This window comes from Accipiter gentilis, chromosome W (assembly GCF_929443795.1).
Source record: "Accipiter gentilis chromosome W, bAccGen1.1, whole genome shotgun sequence".
NCBI lineage: Eukaryota > Metazoa > Chordata > Aves > Accipitriformes > Accipitridae > Astur > Astur gentilis.
Genome location: NC_064918.1, coordinates 5457270 through 5479147, shown reverse-complemented (window position 1 = coordinate 5479147; position 21878 = coordinate 5457270). Strand labels below are relative to the sequence as shown.

Here is a 21878-nt window from a genome sequence, read left to right as displayed (position 1 = left end):
CTATTAAATCACTTTCCCTTCCAAATTATTTTTGTTACCAAAAAGCAACTATTCTTACTAGATTTTCATAATGATTGCATCAGATTACATTCCTGTAAAATATGAAGGAAAAAACCACCATCTCCACAAACCACAATAAATTCACAAGTTTACAAACGTGAGCCTTTATTGGCTTTAAAAATCCCATCATCAACAATACTTTTCTTGGTTATATTTTTTAGAGTATGAAAGTGATACTTTTAAAGCCTTCTTTACTTTTTGGTGTATCAACTATTCCATTGGGGAACCATATCTAGTTTATAAGGGCAAGGCAAGCAGCCCATTCAAAACCTCCAGAACTCAGGAGTTTGTTAGTAAGCTTAGAAGGGAAGGGCTTGGAAGACACTATATGCATGTACATATATTCTCCCATCCTCACAATATTTATGGTAAAGCGTAAAAAGTTGATCAAGTGAGGGGTAGCAAAGCATGAACTACATTTAGCTGAAATGTACTAATGTATACAATTTATTTTTATTTCAACGAAATATAGCAATAAAATCTCTTTTCCATCCAACCTGTGTAAAGTAGAAATAATTTTCTTTAGGGGACTCTTTTCTGTCTGAATGCATCTAATAACTGACTAGTTTAATGACCTCGTAATTATGAGTAAACACACTACTGGAAAGACTCCTATGTTTCAATTCATTACCATATGTAACAAATTACAAAAGCCATACAAAGGAATTTATAACATACAGCAACAGTATGGTCCTTTTAAACAAAAATACTAACTAGAATCTAGATAATGCCTTGATAAGTTTAGGACTAAAAAGTTAAAGAATTGTTACAAGGGACATACTATTTCAATGTCCTCTGTCTCATAGTAAATGCACATTTTAACTATGAGCCATGCCATAAGAGTTTGATAACTCTTGTGCATAAACACACCAGCCTAGAAATATCCACTGAAGACTAAGAAATGCTAATGCAGCAAAAAAGCTGATAAAAATACAAATAAAGCCCACATTTCCAATGGGAAACTACCTGCCCATGTAAAACCCCTCATCTTTCTGCATCTAAGATGTCTGATTGAAACCAATGGGCTAGGGTTACTGATGCGCATATACGCTTGCATTGCGTGAATCTCGACAGACAGGAAAAACTGAAACTTCTCACTCTTAAGAGCTGAACAGGAGCAAACACTTATGTTAGATAAGTCCCAAGATAACCTCTACAAACAAATCTTTCAACTGCAAAACTGATGCAGCGCTCCAATTTGTACGGCTAAATTTCTTTATTCCTGAAGAGGAATACAAGTCATGGGTCGACATAAGGACAGGGAGAGATCACTCAACCAATTACGATCACAGGCAAAACAGACTCGACTTAGGGAAAATTAACTTAATTTATTACCAATCAACCAGAGTAGGGTAATGAGAAATAAAACCAAATCTCAAAACACCTTCCCTCCACCCCTCCCTTCTTCCCAGGCACAACTTCACTCCCAGATTCTCTACCTATACCCTCAGCAGCGCAGGGGGATGGGGAACGGGGTTTATGGTCAGTTCATCACATGTTATTTTCTGCCGCTTCTTCCTTCTCAGGTGGAGGACTCATCACACTCTTCCCCTGCTCCAGCATAGGGTCCCTCCCACGGGAGACAGTCCTCCACAAACTTCTCCAGCATGGGTCCTTTCCACGGAGTACAGTCCTTCAGGAGCACACCGCTTCAGCACGGGTACCCTGCGGGGTCACAAGTCCTGCCAGAAAACCTGCTCCAACATGGGCTCCTCTCTCTCCACAGATCCGCAGGTCCTGCCAGGAGCCTGCTCCAGCGCAGGCTTCCCATGGGGTCACATCCTCCTTCGGGCATCCACCTGCTCTGGCATGGGGTCCTCCACAGGCTGCAGGTGGATATCTGCTCCACCGTGGACCTCCATGGACTGCAGGGGGACAGCCTGCCTCACCATGGTCTTCACCAGGGGCTGCAGGGGAATCTCTGCTGCAGCGCCTGGAGCATCTCCTCCCCCTCCTTCTTCACTGACCTTGGTGTCTGCAGGGTTGTTTCTCTTACATGTTCTCACTCCTCTCTCTGGCTGCCGTTTCTGTGCTGCCGCAACTTTTATTTTTCACTTCTTAAATATGTTATCACAGAGGCACTACCACTGTCACTGATTGGCTCACCCTTGGCCAGTGGCAGGTCCGTCTTAGAGCCGGCTGGCATTGGCTCTGTTGGACATAGGGGAAGCTTCTAGCAACTTCTCACAGAAGCCACCCCATAACCCCCTCGCTACCAAAACCTTGCCACACAAACCCAATACAATGAGGTACCATCACTTCTCTGCTCACAGCTCTACACGATCCCATCTCTGTCTTTTGCATTGGCATTACAACTGTGCAGAACCAAGGAAATTCTGCAGAAGCCTGACAATCCCATGGAAAGCTGCTACTCCTTTTTTGGTTGGTTAGTTTCCTGTTGGATCCTTATCCTGAATTGACCCACTCAAATGCTAACAACTCCTAGATTCAACACAAGGAAGTGTTGGCAAAGGTCAGGGCAAGATGAAAACAGACAACAGTTCCCTTTTATAGAAGCCTGTAGCCACACAAGGTTAGGCAGTAGTCTCACAAAGCGTACCCAAAACCTACCCAAAGGGTAGTTCCTCTCCTAGGGTAATCTTCTGTCCTCTTATGTTTGGTACTAGAGCTCCTGTGCACCCAGGAATCTGACAAGGGAACTACTTCTATCTCCCACTGAAAATTTTTACTGGAACATGTTTTTTTCATATAAATCAATTCCATGACCCAGTTCACCACATGCCACTTGAACATTTAGGCTGAGACAAGTATTTCAGCAGTAGTTCACAAAAATCATTTGGAGATAAATGTAATTTAAATAAATTGCTTATTGTGTGAATGTCTAAATCTTAACTCCTGCAGTACTACTGCTGATAATCCTCTATATGCACCATATGAGACTGCAGTCACTTCACATTCTATCAGTTTTGGCTACTAGGTAATTTGAGTTGCATTCAAACTGTGATTCATGGAAGAAAAAAATATAAATATCATCACATTCTCTTATCCAAACAAGCCTCCTCTTTTTAACATATTATTTTTAAAAAATTACTTGTGTGATTTTTTTTTTAACACACCTGGTAATTCTGCGTAGTGACAGGAGGTGGTGGTGGTGGAGCTTCTTGTTGCCTCTGTGTATAACCATAATCTGTAGCTGTATGCGCTGTAGGATAGCCTCCATAAGCAGCAGCTGTTGCAGCAGCTGCAACAGCTACTGGAGCAGGCCTGGCTACTGCAACTGTAGCTGCTGCTGGAGCATAGGCTGCAGTAACGGTGTGTGCAGCAACTGGTGCCTGGTGGACAGTGTAGCTAGCAACTGTAGTTGGATGGGAATAGGCTACACCCGAAGCTGGCTGCTGGCTATATTGGAAAAAGACAGTAAGTAAATAATTAGATTAATTCAACATACTAAGCTAATGCCTAACATTTCAAAATCCCAGATTTGATTAATACTTGTCTGTTCTACAAACAGACCTGGAGCAGCTATCATACACTTTAATGGTTTTATTACCTCTCTTCCACCCCCATTAAAAAGGCTGTGTCATTTTGAAGTTTCTGTGGATGCAGACATATCATGCAGGTGATGACTTTCTTCTTGGGGGGGTGGGGGTGGGGTGTTCCACTGCTTGAAAAGAACCCAAGTCTTTCATTCAAAATAATACAGAAGTCTTACACTGTTATCTTTTCATGACCGATAAGTTTAAGTGTTTTAGTAGTTCTTCAATAAAACTGTCATACCTGTCAAATTAAGAAAAATACTACTTTTCTGTGAGAGCTCATTACTGACCTGCACTTGCATGATGTTTTTCAGTAAACCATGTTAAAATAATGAGATTTTTAAAAGGCTTCCGTGAAAATTAGCTGGCCCTACTCATTCGTACAGAAGCCCACTGCCTCACAACATGAAGCATCAAAAGAACAGTCAGATTGAGCAAGACTGGTACCAGAGCTCTGGCAATCTTCCAGGCACATGCTGAGACTAATCTGCTTCTCTTAAATTTGCAGATAGGACATTAATATGTGGCTATTTACTAAGAATGAGTAAATATTAACAGCAGAAATAAAAAATAATGGCTTCAAAGGCTTAATTATTTGAACTGAAACTAATATTGTCCTATATTGATCTATAACTGTGCATTATGATTAAAAGCCTACAATAGTTATTTTGATTTTTAAACAAATAAAGTAAACTGGGCAAAATATCACTGTCTGGAACAATGATAAGAAATAGAGATTGAGTGATTATTCTGAAATTTTTGGTACACTTCCTGCACTGCTTTTCAATAATATTTAAGAATCTCTATAGGGTTCCACATCTCCACAGCACTATTAAAAGATAATTCAAAACCAATTCTATGCCTATCAAGGAGGTAGTATCCCCTATTTTTTAGAAGAAAATAGAAAAATGAAATCTCACTTGAAGCAAACATACTCAGTGGCAAAGTGGAATTGCAGCATGATTATGCTCAAAACCAAAAGGAACAAGAAGTTATAGTATTTTTTTCCTAAAGACTGCAATATCCTCTCTGACATAACTACCAGAAACAAAGCACCTTTTAACTATAGATACTATTATTTTTGCAAAAGACGTTTCCATAACTCCCTTGTGTTTAGTAATGTTTTATTATTTTTTAAGAAAAAAAATGATTTTGTCATTTTAATTACAGCAGAACCCATTAACTTCAATATATTAAAAAACAAACAAACAAACAAACAACAACATCTTACAGCAGAAACACACAGAGAAAATGTTATTATTATTGGACTTACATGCCTGGACTCCACCTTCTTCCCATCTTAGGCCCTTGATTGCTTAAGAGACCACTTGCATTCCATCCAAATTTAATTCAGTTTCGAGTTGTACTCACAATTCTTTCATTTTATTTTCAGCTTCTTAGCATAACAGTGGAAGGAGACAACCTGAACCACTCTGGTGTAGCTCCCACCACTGCTTGAAACAATTCCTCCTACTTGATGTATATAGGCAGTTTCTCCATTTTGTAGTTTAAGGTGAGAAATCAGACTCCACCAGAAAATTCAGGATGACTATTTTATGATGGTAAAAGTGAGTGACAATCTATAAAATTAGGCTGCATTATCTACATATCTAACAGTACAGAAGTATAAAATATTCAAAAGTTCTGAGATCATTCACATTATCATATATATCTACTAAAAATAGATTCAATTGAGAAAACAGGCAGCAGACTATTTAACTCAGACTGCACTTGAGCACATCAACAGTCTAATACTGCCAACAAGGAAAAGTCTTGCTCCATCCTATCCCTACTCTTATTCTTCCTTCCTCCCATATACCAAACCTGGCTATGCCATCCTATTCCATCCCTAGTGCTAGTTCTGCTACTTGTCAAGCTATTCAGCACACTGATTTAACTCATTAATCTAGCAGAAAACTATGAGAATTTTTTTTTCCTGAGCTCATTTCTAACATGGTAGAAACGTTAGAAACATTGGAGCTCACAAAACAGTCTGCTGAGTGCCAGAACCCACATAAGTTATATGTATGGAAGCAGGGGAAAAAATGGGAGGGAGAGAAAGAACAGGGACCTGTCTAGGAAGCATTAATTTGGCTCGTCAAGTTTCATGAAACTGTGCTTAAGTTACTATTACAAAATACAATACAGTCTTCACAACACATTATGAGGTAACAGTATCAGTCAGTTTATCAAAGAAAATGCTTTTGTTCTCAGAATATATATGATTAAAGCTGCCTGACAGTTTTCAGTATTTAATATTGTGAACAGATTGTGATCATTATGAGTAGGACTATTAACAAGATTCTGCAACAGTTTCATTTCTTATGTGCTAATTTTATATCTAACTTCCTTATCATGGTATAGAATTAACAGCCCAAATCATTTGATTTCTAAAGCTAATATAGTTCTATGACCATGTTTACTTTGGCAAACCTGTTCCCCTCACTTCCGCAACACCATGCAGAGCTAGTGATCAAGTTTGCAAGACTACAAGAAAAATATTCTAGAGTTGACTGCTTCTTCCTTTTTAAAAATTATGCTATACTATGTTACAGAAATTCATGGCAACATCTTTTCTAAATTTAAGATGTTTCTTTTTCTCCCCATGGTCTTACTGAGAACCTTTTAACATTAAGATGACTAGACACTTTCATGTAATTAATTTATATCAAAAGATTTTTGTGCCAACTTCATTTAACTTACAAGAGTTTTTAATCCTTGTTTGGTGATTAGTGCCTTACCACATTTGTCAAGATGAACTTACCTCCTCCAAGACTATTTTACCAGACTCTCTATTCCACTGATCTTTCTTGCAGTTGTTCTTTGCGCCTATCCTAGTATTATCTACTCTTTCTTTACTACAGACAGCAAGAACTGTATGCATCAATTCAGATGAAGTTTCAGCTGTGCTACCCACTCTGCTCCAGACTGCTTTCTTTCCAGTCTAGCTTCCTCAGAGCAGCTTCTTGTAAAGTTACCTGTGTATTGGCAATATTTCCCTTGCATCAAATATCATGACACACCATACTAATATAAATACTAAGTAAGACTCAAGACCAATCCCTAGCATACTCCACTGCAATTATTCCTATTTGATAATCACTCTTCTAATTCTACTAACCACCTCTACCAGCTCCTTCTCTACAATTCTTTTAGTAAACTCTACCTTAAGTAATAATTTTCCATACTGCACCACATCAAGTATTTCAACTTAGTCCCAATAAATAAGACTCCAAAAGACTTAGGCATCTGATCAAGTTATTAGAGCAACAATAAAATGCAGTATGTCAGCTGAGCTATGATAACAAACCACATGTGTGTTCTTCACCACAACAAAGTAATTCAGTTTAGCTTAATCCCCCAACACAGTTGGAAAAAGTTGAACCAAATTACAAGCAGGCAGAGAAGCTAAGCGATTGACCTGGTAACCTAGCAAGTTTTCTTTGTGGGTCAATTCTTCTTTTCCCCAAAATAAATTCTAATATCCTTATTAGCATCTTTGAGTTCAAGGAATTCTAGCACTCTTCATATGAAAAGATACACAGTCCAACTAGCTTTACTAACTAGGCAGAGCTTAAAAAACACAGAATAGTTTAGGCTGAAACAAAGATTTGGTGGTCATCTGTTCTAACCCTGTGTTCAAAGCACAGCTAATTTCGAAGTTACATTAGGCTTCTCAGGGCTTTGTGTCCAGTCAGGTTCCAATCATCTCCAAGAATGGAGATTGCAAGACCGCTCTAGACAACCTGTTCCAGTGTCTGAGCACCCTCACTGTCAATAATTTTTTCCTTAGTTTATAAAAGATTATTTCAAAAGCAAATGAGTTCTAGACCAACATTTACTTAAAGCAAACCCAGTTTGTGAACATTCAATTCAAGGTAACTTCATATTACAATTCTCACAGTGTTTTAACTTACTAGCAAAATAAACATCATTCTTTGATTTAAGAAGTTACAGGCAAAGGACTTGGCAGCTTCAAATCTTACTCTGCTGTATTGCTCTAATAATACCTCTTCTGCCAGAGACTTTTGTTCAAAAAGAATAATTTTATTCATACCACACCTGTTTCTTCAGCTGATCATATTAGTAACAGTGCTTCCCCACCAAGCTGACTTTAATTTCTATTTTCTAGGAACAACACACATTCTTTGATACTCATCTTCCAGCTTAGATTTCTATTTCACTGTGTTTTCACTATCCCAGCCACAGCCAGTTTACAGTCTACATGTCGCACTCAATTCTTCTGCTCCAGGTTCTGTAGATGTATGTTTCAGTCAACTACAGAAGGTAATTTCCAGAACCTTACCTAATGTTTTTTGTCTCTCCCTACCTGCCCTAAACTGCTACATTCATATCCCTGTTTCCCCATGCTCTTTGCTTCTGTGGTAGTGCATTTCTTTCCCTCTCTCCAGGCTGATTTATGAACTCAAGAAGGCTCGCTAGGCCTTAGCATAAGTGTAATGAGTCAGGCAGTTCAGCGACCCTTGACTGTGCCAGGAACTCTTACACAGCTAAGACAGGGAGATATGCTGTGCGTCTCAAGGACTCCTGCTGCCCGGCAAAGGCAGGGGAATAGGAGTAGAGATAGACAGTTCTCATAACAACCTCCAGCCAGTTCTCTCTCATAATAACCTTGAGACATCACAATCCTCCCCTGACAATCTTGGAGCATCCTGTGTCTGTGTTTTGAGTTATTCCCTAACAGTCTCAGAATTTTCCAGCACAGCTGGGATTCTAGAAATTTGTTAATGACAAAAGTCAATCATCTCCCAAACCTATAAACAGTGGTACTAAGTGAGGCCCTCTGAGCTCTCCTGGACCACAGCAGGCTGTGACCAGCATCTCCCTCTGAGCGGGACACCTCTCAGAGCTCACAAACTTTCCTGTTTGTGAAAATCAGAGGTCTGTCACTGAAATCCAACGTGACCTGGACTGATTTGCTCCTTGAGGCTCAACCCTTCACCCATTAAGACAAATGCTGAAGCATTCAAAGTAAATGTTTTCACTGACCTCAAGGGGAATTTTTAACAGGTATACCTCTTTTTCTCTCTTACATGTATTTCTCTTAGTGTCTTTATGCATGTGTGTACTAACCTGAATAGTCTATAGTAAGCAAGCTATAGCAAGTATAAGATATTAAGTTATAGCAAGTATATTATAAGTTAATACTTTCAAATTTATAATTAAATTACTGTCATGATTTTTATTCACCTGTGAATGAATTTCAGGCTGCTATTATAATCCCTTTAGACATAAACCATTGTCCAAGTCTGGGACTAGGAGTCGATCCAGCTGCACCTAGACTCCGACAGGAGTTTAGAAAGCAAGGGGGTCTTCTCTGAACCTCATGACTCAACAGGAGGGTCTCCCTGACCCTTTCCCACATTTCCTTTTACCCCATTATGTTTTTGGTCCCTATATACATAAGTTTAGTTTGATTCTGATTTAATTTTCCTGTGTGCATTTCATCCATGTACTAAGTAATAGAGTGAACCTTGCCAACAAATTCTGTGAATTCACACTTTTATACAAATTTCTATTAAATCATTTTTCTATTGCTAATACAATTAGAGGTGATTCTTTAAGCGATCCAAACCTCTCTCTCATTTTTAAATTCCGCCCGTGACAGCTTCCTCCTCCCAAATAAACTTGCTTCTATTCAAAAGTTTTACACCCCAGTGTATACCTAGCTTGCTCTCATCTTCCACATCTTACCTAAGGAACCTCAAGATCAAGATAATTAATTCTTTACACACAAATATTGTATTACAGTGCATGAGAAAAGTTTATTTTGTAAAACACCTTTGACTCAAATCTGAATAACAACTATACTAATTTCTACTGACATTAATGATGGAAAATACAAATTTTTCTGATGCATTAGTATCAGAAAGAGTGCCACATATTATGAAACACCACTATGATATTAAACCTCCTAGATAAGACTGACTGCAGTGAGCTGTGACCACATATCTTTCTCCACACTAATCTCCAATACCATGTCAATCTGATTTTCTAGAGAGTGAAGGGCCACACTGGCTCACAGTCTTACAGAATTAATCCCAGAGCAAAAGCCACAGCAAAAATTAGCCTTGTCCACATTGCTATCTGGTGTACGAAACTCCTTTCACCAAGCAAAATGAAGTTTTCCCAAGACAGGTGCATGTTTTGCTTTGATACTTTGCAAGCTGGACATAAGACTAACACTGCAGCTACTTTCATGGTATCAACATTTAATATTGCTGTGTACACTCAGAACTATGATTCTGAAACAGTGTAACATGTAAAAATCTTTTTCCCCATTTGCAAATTCTAAAGTCCCCGTTCCAAAACACTAAGGCATCAAAGAGTTATTAAGATCTCCCTGCCCAATTCTACACCACAAATTAAGCTATAGTATAGCTTATAAAATCAATTAAACTATATATAGTATAGTTTAAAAAAAAAAAAGTATAATTCTAGGTAGATATTTAGCCTGGAAAAGTCCAGCCTGAACACCTACATTTGGCTAAGTTATATTAAAACACCAGCAACAAAAAGTCCACACCCTAAGAACAAGCTCTCAAAAAGGTGTTAGCCATCACTACTCTACATTAGTTATTAAAATAACTAGATTAATAATTTCATATTTCTCTTAGTAATTTTTGTTCCCCTTTTCAAAATACCAAATATTCAAGAAACAATTAAAAACCTTTTCTGAACTGCACAAAGATCTTCAACAAGGAAACTGTAGCAGTGTTTTTTATCTAGAAAAAGAAATATGGGCTTCCAAAGTGAAAAAAAAAAAAATTTTAGGTGTGCTGCCATCTAAGTCAGAAGCTGGCTAGGAGGCAGAAAGTGCTGATCAATAGCAATTAATGAAGTATTGGTGTCCACTTAGCAAAACATTGTTCTCCAGTTCCACAGACACAGGTTTGTCTAATTTAAGTAGCTATTTAACATAGGTTTGCAAATGAGCAACATTCTTACACACACACACAAAAAAAAAGCTTAAATGAGAACCTGTATTATAATTAGATCTAAAATAGCAGAATCCTCACTTGTTAGTTACTTTTATATAGCGACACTGATAGAAGGTCTGGATTTCCTGTGATTTATCAGCCCAAGAGTGACAGAGAGTTAAGAGCATTTAAATTTAAGAAACAAATACTAAATTATCTTCTGGAGAACACTTTGCTCTTGTCCTTTTTTATTTCCAGCTATTGGCCTTTTCTAGTAAAAAAGTGTTGAGAATTTTTTTGTAAAAAAAAAATAAATTGAAAGTAGAAAGCTTTATTTATTTATTGCACATTAACAATAGCATTGTATCAAACTGTTGCATTTTCTTGCTATCTATTTTACCAGGTAATAACTTCAGGTAACTTAAGATTGTAAGATATTTTATTTTCCACATCAGGATATTTGTGGAGTAAAGTCATGCGTTAAGAAACTTAATAAGGTATCTGTAGTAATTATTGTCAGAGGAATACACTTTCAGGAAAACACAGTCTATTTCCATATAAGATATATAGCATGTAAAAGGTATATATAGAGGAAAGCACATAAAATATTCCCTATAAGCCTTGCTTTTCATCACACTGACTTAATTTAAAACCAAAAATTAATTGTAATTCATGTGCACATAAGCCAAAGGAATACAAAAAAGCTGATCTCCAGTGCATCTCTGTACTAACATCCAACACACATTAACACTGCTGCTATTCCAGCTCCATTTAGGGCAATGATCACTGAAAACTCTCTTCCTAGAGACAAAGGACATTTAATTTTTTTTTAGTTTTCTAAAGAGGACTATTTTGATATAGAGTTACCATCAGGACTAAAACCAATTTTGTCTCTACCCAAACTACCCACTTCCTCAGAAATGACAACTTCTAAAACATATTTCTTGCAGTTTTTTTGCATGCAAGTGCAAAAGTGATTTTTCAGGCTAATCTTCACACAACACTTAAGCTACTCTTAAAAATAATTTTTAAAATACAAATAATTTAAACTAAAAAAACCAAGCAAACAAAAAAACCCCACACTAATTAAGCCTTATTTCTTGAATTCTAACTTTTAGGAATATTTGAACATTTAGGCATTAAGGAACCATATTTGTTGAGACCCAACTGCCAGATTTCACAAAGTTTCATACACTAGTAGTCAGAATAGCAAAAAATACAATTTTGCAGTTTTTCTTTCGGGAATATGAAGATTGAAACAATTATGACCTAACTCTCCAAAAACGGAAAGAAGCACTACAATCTGCTGCTGCTTCAGTTTCTAACCTAGGAAGAGACACTACTGAGTAACTGGTCAGATGAAGTTTCAGGTGTGTTAATAGAACCTGGGCAGAGTCAAGTAAAAACAAAAGAATTATTATTATTTCTTATATTTTAGAAAAGACTTCTGTTTTTCTAGAGCCTTACTCACTATAGGCATAAAATTGTAAAGACTGAATTTATCTTTTAAGAACTTTAATGAAAATTATTATTTCCTATTATCACAACTTTGTGAACAGAACATTGTTTGCAATGCAATACTCAGGAAGAGTACAGGGATCTTGTTAGGTCATGCAGAAAGAAAATTAGAAAGGCAAAAGCTCAGCTAGAATTCAATCTGGCCACTATTGTAAGGGACAACAAAAAATGTTTTTACGAATATGTTAACAGTTGTCCTGGTTTCAGCTGGGATAGAGTTAACTGTCTTCCTAGTAGCTGGTACAGTGCTATGTTTTGAGTTCAGTATGCGAAGAATGTTGATAACAATGATGTTTTCAGTTGTTGCTAAGTAGTGTTTAGACTATAGTCAAGGATTTTTCAGCTTCTCATCCCCAGCCAGCAAGAAAGCTGGAGGGACACAAGAAGTTGGCACAGGACACAGCCAGGGCAGCTGACCCAAAGTGGCCAACAGGGTATTCCATACCATGTGACATCCCATTTAGTAAAGGAACTGGGAAGTGGGGGCAGGGAATTGCCGCTCGGGGACTAGCGGGGTGTCAGTCTGCGGGTGGTGAGCAATTGCACTGTGCATCATTTGTACATTCCAATCCTTTCATTATTGCTGTTGTCATTTTATTAGTGTTATCATTATTAGTTTCTTCTTTTCTGTTCTATTAAACCATTCTTATCTCAACCCACGGGTTTTACTTCTTTTCCCCGATTTTCTCCCCCATCCCACTGGGTGGGGTGGAGTGAGTGAGTGGCTGCGTGGTGCTTAGTTGCCGGCTGGGGTTAAACCACGACAACACTAAAAAGAATCCCAAGGAGAATATCTATCCTTTAATGGATACAGAAGGGAATGCAGCCACCAGAGATGAGGAAAAGGCCGAAATACTTAATGCATTCTTTGCTTCGGTCTTTACTAGGGAGACCAGTTATCCTCAGGGTGCTCCACCCCCTGAGCTGGAAGGCAAGGATGAAGAGCAGAACATACCCCCCTTAATCCAGGAGGAAATAGTTAGTGACCTACTACGCCATCTGGACACTCACAAGTCTATGGGAACTGATGGGATCCATCCAAGAGTACTGAGGGAACCGGCGGAGGTCCTTGCCAAGCCACTCTCCATCATCTATCAGCAATCCTGGTCAACAGGTGAGGTCCCAGAGGACTGGAGGCTTGCCAATGTGACTCCCATTTACAAGAAGGGTCAGAGGGAGGATCCAGGGAACTACAGGCCTGTCAGCCTGACCTCGGTACCGGGGAAGATTATGGAATGGTTCATCTTGAGAGCACTCACACAGCAAGTCCAGGACAAGCAGGGGATCGGGCCCAGCCAGCATGGGTTCATGAAAGGCAGGTCCTGCTTGACCAACCTGATCCCCTTCTATGACCAGGTGACGTGCCTAGTGGATGAGGGAAAGGCTGTGGATGTTATCTTCCTTGACTTCAGCAAGGCCTTTGACACTGTTTCTCATGGCATATTCCTTGAGAAGCTGGCAGCTCATGGCTTGGACAAGTGTACTTTTTGCTGGGTGAAAAACTGGCTGGATGGATGAGCCCAGAGGGTTGTGGTAAATGGGGTGAAGTCCAGTTGGTGGTGGGTCACAAGTGGTGTTCCCCAGGGCTTGGTGTTGGGCCCCGTTCTGTTTAATATCTTTATCAATTATTTGGATGAGAGGATTGAGTGCACCCTCAGCAAGTTTGCAGACAACACCAAGTTGGGAGGCAGGGTCGATCTGCTTGAAGGTAGGAAGGCTCTACAGAGAGATCTGGACAGGCTGGATCGATGGGCTGAGGCCAATCATATGAAGTTCAACAAGGCCAAGTGCCAGGTCCTGCACTTCAGTCACAGCAACCCCATGAAGCACTACAGGCTTGGGGAAGAGTGGCTGGAAAGCTGCCCGGCAGAGAAAGACCTGGGGGTGCTGGTTGACAGACGGCTGAATATGAACCAGCAGTGTGCCCAGGTGGCCAAAGCAGCCAACGGCATCCTGGCCTGTATCAGAAATAGTGTGGCCAGCAGGAGCAGGGAGGTGATTGTTCCCCTGTACTCGGCCCTGGTGAGGCCGCACCTTGAGTACCGTGTTCAGTTTTGGGCCCCTCACTACAGGAAAGACATTGAGTTGCTGGAGCATGTCCAGAGAAAGGCAACCAAGTTGGTGAGGGGCCTGGAGCATAAGTCTTATGAGGAGTGGCTGAGGGGGCTGGGGCTGTTTAGTCTGGAGACGAAGAGGCTGAGGGGAGACCTTATCGCTCTCTACAACTACCTGAAGGGGGGTTGTAGTGAGCTGGGTGCTGGTCTCTTCTGTCAGGTGACTGGAGATAGGATGAGAGGAAATGGCCTCAAGTTGCGGCAAGGGAGATTTAGGTTAGATATTAGGAAAAAAATTTTTACTGAGAGGGTTGTCAGACATTGGAATAGGCTGCCCAGGGAAGTGGTTGAGTCACCATCCCTGGAGGTATTCAAAAAGCAAGTAGACGGGGTACTCCAGAACATGGTTTAGTGGGCATGGATGATGGTTGGACTCGATCTTGAAGGTCTTTTCCAACCTAAATGATTCTATGATCCTATTCAGTGAAGTCCCTTTTGCTAAAAATGCACATCCTTTAAAATGCGATGCAACTCAAGATAGCATAGGCATAAAATTCACAGAAAGAAAGCATTTGGAGTTTTTGTACTATATGTACATCCATCCTATGATAAAACTATGATTATTTTTATTCCCCATGCATTTTAGAATGGGGTGCACATAACAATACTGTAAGATGAATAAATGTTTTTCTTAACATAAGTTTAAGTGCAGTGGCACATTTTCACTTCAGAATAAGCCTTAAATCCTATTCAGTATTGTCCCTATCTTTCTGTTGTCCACCAGTACAAGTCTGAATTATGTTTAGTGATACTTTAAGCTTAGGCTAGTAGGCCTGTGTGAATTACAGCCCTAACATCTCTGAAAGACTAAATACTTTTGAAACCAGTATCTAGTTGAAGAAGAGGTAACTGGGGCAGACACTGAAGACAAAAGGAAGAGTTAATTAGAAGTACTAGCAAATGTGAAAAAACACTCTACCCCCAAACAATTCTCAATAGCCAACTTATCCATCCACAGCATTTCACCTTCCTTTGCTGTTCTGCACCAGTCTCGAATATCCTTTAACATCATGCACTGCACTTGAATGCCAAACTAGCTATAATTGCAAGAGTTCACTTCCATATGGCTGCCTAGAAGACTGCATCTTAACCTTAATTCACAGGCACCGTGATTGGCTCTGGACCCTAACCGCTACAATTGCCTTTATCTGTGAAGGCTCACCACACTTTGTAATATTCACACTACCTGATAGCAATTCAGGGTTAACAAATCACTCCTAACTACTCAAGAACCTCCCATCTGTGACCTGTCTCATTAGAGCAGGGACACAGTATGAACATCACTAAGATGAAACTCCAACACTCAAAGATTCCTTCTTAACAGAAACCAAAATCTTAACACGAGGTTAATTGAGATCACATTTGCACACTTCTCTGTCCAAACACTTCTCAATGTCCCTATCTCTCCATCAGCATCCCCACATTTCAGTCAGCCAACTTTAAAATAAAAGCATTACTATGCCTCTTCTCCAGCACTGAATCAAGAATGCTACTTTTTTTTTTTTATATATACATGAAAGACAAGCCAATATTAGGTTGTTAATTTCAAACTGAATAGACACACAGTGGCTCAGGTGGCCTACACAGAGCACACACACACAAAGTAGAAGACTAGTATCACCAAATTCCACATTTATTCCAGGCTCCTAAATAGATGGATTAATACAATTGCCTAAATAAGTAACAGATGAGTTTTGCATTGCATGCAGGTTTATAACCTTAGGCCCCAATACCTAACACTAGCAGAAAGTACAAAGGTATTGCAATATTCAGAGAAATTTCCTATATCGGTATTTGCATAATCTAATGCTTCTCTCATTAAATCATTATGTTATTACTGGATAGTGCACACAAAGAATTTTGAATGAGCAGGGCAGCAGAAAATTTTATGCAGTGACAACACTGAAAGGAACAAGAATGCTTCTAATCCATTATTTACAGCTTTAAAGGGCACTTAGCTCTTTTTCTGCCTTTGATTAAATATGAAACAAGTTAAGATTTCAAATGTGCTTTATGAAAACTAGTATTTATGAACTAATAAAACCAGACATCTATTCCCTTTCTTATCTAGTCAGTTCAGGGAACTATACTGCTTACACTATTATAACAGTAAATACGTTATCAACTCCTGCACACACTACTCATGAATTTCCCAAATCCAAGATCTAACATCTGAGTAGCTACCAATCTGGCCTTTATAACTGCTTCAAATATCAGTATTTAATGTTAAGACTATATTCCTTGGACAAATTTTAATTTATCCTTCATGTGAAGTATGAGGGAGAACTTAAATGATCCACCATGGCCACACATAAACTAGAATCACAGGAAGACACAGTGATTTCTATGCCAATAATAGCTTTTTCTTTTCAATTGTTGATTTTAAGAAGCTATTTCCTTGAACCAATAGTTCTACTACATAGTCCCTTCACTACTATTAATGCAAATTTGAATATTGTCATTTTGAGAAACTGGAATTCCAACAGGGTTTATACTGGTCTTACAAGTACTCTAGAATTAAATAAGGAAAACCTTTACTGCAAGTACCTTTCAAATATTTAGTTCATATAGCAGATTTTTCTCCTTTGAAATTATTTATCAGAAACTATTTAGACTCTCTTCTTTTTGATGCAAAGTTGGTTTTGTTTTTTTCTTCTGCATGTCTCCAGCTGAAAATTTAACACTTTCATACTTTGAAATATTCCAAGAAAGGCTTGTATCCTAAAAAGAACTGCACAGATTTTTTGCACTTAGTTGAAGTAAGTGCTGAAATCAACAGGATTCTATATATTATGATCAGGAAGCACTGACTGAGATTCCTTTAAAGTTGCAGCCTAAAGTTCTCCCAGTGCACCAGAATTTTTGACAGCCATTTTGTCAAGATAGAACTCCCTAAAAATGTGACTAAATGTGTTTATTATGAAAGTTTCTGTTACTTGCTATAAAAACTACAGCACTAGGACTTCTAAATGGCATATATCAAAAAAAACCTAAGGTCTTCAGTTTCAAGTGTCTGATTTGCCCTCCTAAAACAACTTGCTATTTTGAGCAAGTTTTTTTAAAATCCATGGATTAGTCCTGTGGCCAGAATTATTTTTTTTGTTGTTGTTTGTAGATTTATGAGACTCACCTATGTATTAACTACACAGATAAACATCCATTTGTATTCTCAATTATCCTAGTTTCTAATGACACAGGAATTCTGTTATTCTATAAACTGTTACTTTGAACAGCAGTAACAATCTTAGAGGACTTGTTGCAATATTAAATCTTTTATTATCTTGCCCTGCCACCACCATCTCTTTCTCAAATATACTGGAATGGAACATATATTTTGTAGCACTCCATAAACAAGCTACTAAGGAACTGCTGAATCTGCTTCATGAAGGTAACCTCCCTTTTAGGCATTTTAAGCGAGTCCTGTGGTTTTTGCTCAAACTTTTAAATTCATTCTTATGAAAAGGACTGCTTTAACACCAATTGCTGTGTCTCTTCACTTTCAGATGTGGTAAATATACAAACCATTTATAGGATGCAGAGTCTTTTACTGATATGCAAATGGAATAGCATCTTGCACTTGTGATAGCAAAGGAAAAAGCTTCTTTCAATTAGTTTTTCCATTTTCTCAAGAACACATTTAGGATTAACTATGAAAACAGTTTTGAACTTGAACTTTATTCCAATTATATGTTTTTATATTGAAATTCAAAAGGAAATTTCAAATTAGTTGTTCAGATTCTTAAGTCTATAGACCACCTCAGCTCCACAATAAAAGGAATAATAATTTTTAAAAATTAATCTCCACTTCCAATATTACAGATGTATGGATCTCAGTTTATTATTCACTTAGATTGCTTATTTACTCACAAAAAAAAATCTTCTATGCTATTTAGAAACTCCTTCATACACCATGACAACCCAGTTTCAAATTTCACTATAACTGTCAAGTAAAACAAACATACTGCGAGCACCTAATCTTAAAAGAACAAGACAAGCTAAATTTAATCCTCTCCTTCAACTATTATACGTTGGAATAAATGAAAATTAATGTACTTTATGTCCATTTCCAGGAAAGAATAGATAGAAAGAATAGATTGGGAGTCATTCCAAGACCCCCATAAAACTGTATATTCCTGAAACTATGTCAGGTATGCAATTTTGATTAGCTAGTTAACAGTAGCGCACATCTGCATTTGTTTGTTAATAACCCCTCATATATTTGCTTTATTCTTCTGTTTTTCCCATTAACCAAGACTTTGGAGTCAAGGAAGGTCTTTATTACAGATTTATGAAACAAATAACGTAGATTCAAACACGGACTTCAAGGTGCTACTCCAGTACAAGCCAAAAATGTGAAGACATTCCTGATTGCATCTGGGTTTTGCCAAATTAAGTAATTTGATTTCAGAAAAAGTGAGATAATAGATGCTACCAATTACTTCTTAATGCTCTGATACACAATTTGGATGCACAAAGAGTACAAAGATACAAAGATTTAAGGCAGTATGTCTATACAAGATGTACAGTTACAGGTCACTTAGCTCCACTATAAGACCTGCTCCTGGTCTTAAATATCCAAGTAGGAAGTCTTTTTAAAAGGTGCCTGGCCCCAAAAGTACCTTCTTTATTTTCTGAGACACATTAATTATAACATTGCTTCAGTGGAATGACAGTCCCCTGTATTTTCTGGTACTTCAGCTCTTCCCTTATCCATCCAGTCTCCCATAGGTTGGGGTGGTGCAATTTTAACCTATGTTAAAAAGGATTCCATCCTCCCACACTGATGTAGGGGGAGACAAAGACCTGGGGAGCAAGCCCTATCTTCCCTGAAGCTGAAGGGCCCAAGGGCAGCAGACGGTAACTCACTAGTATTATTGACTGCAAGTAGCCATTTTATTTTAAGGGCCTTCGGACCTGGTGCTGCTGCTGATTCTCCTCCTCCTCCGTGGTGCCTAGCTCCACCTCCCCACCCTCACACCACTGGGGATTCAGGGAAGCTGGAGGATAAGAAAACACCCGCGGGCAGGCCAGACAAGCAGAAGGGTCCCAAGCACAACCATCCCGGAGGAGCGGAGTGCGGAAGAGGCCCCCACACGGGGCGGGGCATGGGAGTAGTCCCGAGCACTCACCACCGAGGGGGCGGGGAGATCCCGGTTAGGGACAGGGGACCGGAGGCGAAGAGGGGAGGGGTAGCTCCGGGCCCGGACAGAGGGAGGGGAGGGGCGGGGCAGGGAGGGGTCGCGGCGGTTACCTATACTGGGCAGCAGCCCCGCTATGGGTGAAACCAAAGTAGTTGCCGGTGGCCATTTTGGCATCTTCTCCCAGCCGGCTGGGCACTGTGGCGACGATAACCAAGAGGCGGCGGCGGTGGTCGGGGCCATGACAGGAGGCCCGGCACGAGGAGGTGGAAGGAGGGGCAGGAGGAGGAGGCGGGGGGGGAGGAGAAGGGAACAGACAGACAAGAGACAGAAAGAGCGCGCGAGCGCCAAGTCAGACACGGCGCCTCAGGACCCCCCTCCTCGTTCCCCCACCCCGCGCGCGGGCCGCGGCCGCATCCGCATCCCCCTCCCCCCGCCCCCCCCGCACGCATGGACACACATAAACACTGAGTGCCGTTACTTACCATAGGTGAACGAAACTACCGGGCATATAGGAATCATGAGTCCAAGCTGGCAGCGACAATGGTGGCTGAACGCTGAACTCTCAACTCTTACCCACCTCCCCCCCCCCCCCCCCACCTCCCCCCCCCCCACCTACGGCAACAACGGCTGAGTGCGACCAGGCCGGAACCGTGCGCACGCGCGAGATGTGTGAGGGGCCGCTGGGAAGTGTAGTCCTGCCCATGACTACGCCCCCTCCCCCCTGCCCGCAGAGGAATGCGCTTGGTGCTGCGGGAACCGCTGCCAAGCTTGAGGCGCGAATCCTCATGTGCGCATGCACGGGATGTGCAAAGGCTCTTGAGAGCTGTAGTTTTCCTCCCTGAGGCCCAGGCGCGAAGGAGAGTTGCTCTCAGAACAGGGCTGCACGTACCGCCCTGCCTGCCCCCTTCTTCCCTCCACTATCCCATGTTCTGCACCTACAGTCATACCGCACCTGTACTCGTAGACTCATATTGCAAAGATAGGGTCAGTTTCTCATTCTTGCCTGCAAAGGCATAGCACACTGCAGCAGGTAACTTGAGTAACAGAAATCTAGGTGAAACAGGTCACCACCGCCCTTGCCACATACTGGTGTTTGTCCCCACACGTGTACTGAACATGTCAGTGTTTACTAGCTTTCCCACACAAGCACATCGTCAGCTGAAGACTGACATACACAGCAGGTACATAGTTAGCACTCTTGCAAAGCCACAGAGCTAGAGACAACATGTGATGAACTGATCACAACCCCCATTCATCATCCCCCTGCACTGCTCAGGGAGGAGGAGTTAGAGAAATCAGGAGCAAAGTTGAGCCTGAGAAGAAGGGAGGGGTGGGGGGAAGGTGTTTTAAGATTTGGGTTTATTTCTCATTACCCTACTCTGTTGTTAATTGTTAATAAATTAATTTCCCCAAGTTGAGTCTGTAACACACTGTAACCTGTGACAGTAATTGCTGAGTGATCTCCCTGTCCTTATCTGGACCCATGAGCCTTTTGTCATATTTTCTCTCCCCTGTCCAGTTGAGAAAGGGGAGTGATAGAGCTGCTTGGGGGGCACCTGGTGGCCAGCCAAGGTCAAACCCACCATACAGCTGCATATGAAGTATAGCAAATTAAGATGCCAAACATCCTTGTCAATTCACTGAAAATAATTTATTGATCATTATTATTAGATTTGCATAGGAACTAGATAGTACTGTATCTCTTGTTCTTTCTTATCCTAATCAAGCACAATAGGAAAAAGATCCTGCATGGGAAAAGGAAGAAGTTTCCAACTTCTGTGGTGCACTTCCAGTCAAAGTGCCTTTCTGTGAAGAAAGCAGCTATTGGGTGAAGACATTTAATTGCTATTGCTTAGAAAAATAAAAGCCCTAATCCTGAAGCCATATACAAGAGTACTTCAGGAGAGGGCTCTAAATAAATCTTCTATAGAAGAATTTACAGGGTATGACCTCTGCCATGAGAGCCTCAGTGGACTCGGGATACATAAATGAGATCTCTATACTCTCCTCTCCTTGTTTTTATGAAAAATCGTTCACAATAGGACCACTGGATCACAGTACTTGGACAAAAAGGAAATCAAAGTTTTCTTTGTTCCACTGCCTTCAAAGTTTTTTAGTTATAAAACTTCCAATATACTGATAAATATACATATTCAATACACATTTAATTAAAAATAAGCATCTATACATACACAAACATACATTCACACACCTTTTAACACTGTACTACTGAAGTTATATTTTGCAAGTGGGTAGGTCTGCAATTGCCTATTCCTTCTGGATTGAGGAGGTGAATTTGGAATATTTACCTTCTTTTCAATCTTTGGCTCCAAAAGCTGGGGGGGGGGGGGGGGGGGGGGGAAGCAGCTTTCTTTTTCACAATACAGATTTCTGTCTTCGGTTTCATAACTTCTTTTGTCCAAGTAATTTCTAGTCATTCTAATTCAAATATTCCACCCTATGTCTTGTGATTTCAGCCCCGCATATGTCTGCAGATAAGCTCCTGTTTGGCAGCCTGTTCTGGGTTCAGCTGGGATAGAGTTAATTTTTACAGGAACCTGGGAGGTGGGGGGCATAGCCGGGGCAGCTGACCTGAACTAGCCAAGG

At 40.1% G+C, this 21878-nt stretch overlaps 1 protein-coding gene and 1 non-coding gene across 4 annotated transcripts in view; both read right to left on the bottom strand.

The window, feature by feature from the left end:
* The window catches only part of LOC126035244 (zinc finger RNA-binding protein-like), a 48389-nt gene extending 28546 nt beyond the window's left edge, over positions 1-19843 (bottom strand). For all 3 annotated transcript variants that reach the window (XM_049793532.1, XM_049793533.1, XM_049793535.1), the window contains exons 1-3: positions 19754-19843; positions 19382-19466; positions 3138-3420 (exon numbers count right to left, since the gene is read on the bottom strand). In XM_049793532.1, the coding sequence (XP_049649489.1) occupies positions 3138-3420; positions 19382-19466; positions 19754-19790 (405 nt within the window). In that variant the 5' untranslated portion in view covers positions 19791-19843. The remainder of the gene's footprint in view (positions 1-3137; positions 3421-19381; positions 19467-19753) is intronic.
* LOC126035594 (small nucleolar RNA SNORA66) lies at positions 5906-6042 on the bottom strand. Its single transcript, XR_007504985.1, has one exon. It is a non-coding gene; the product is annotated as a small nucleolar RNA SNORA66 (small nucleolar RNA).
* Positions 19844-21878: the final 2035 nt, after the last annotated feature.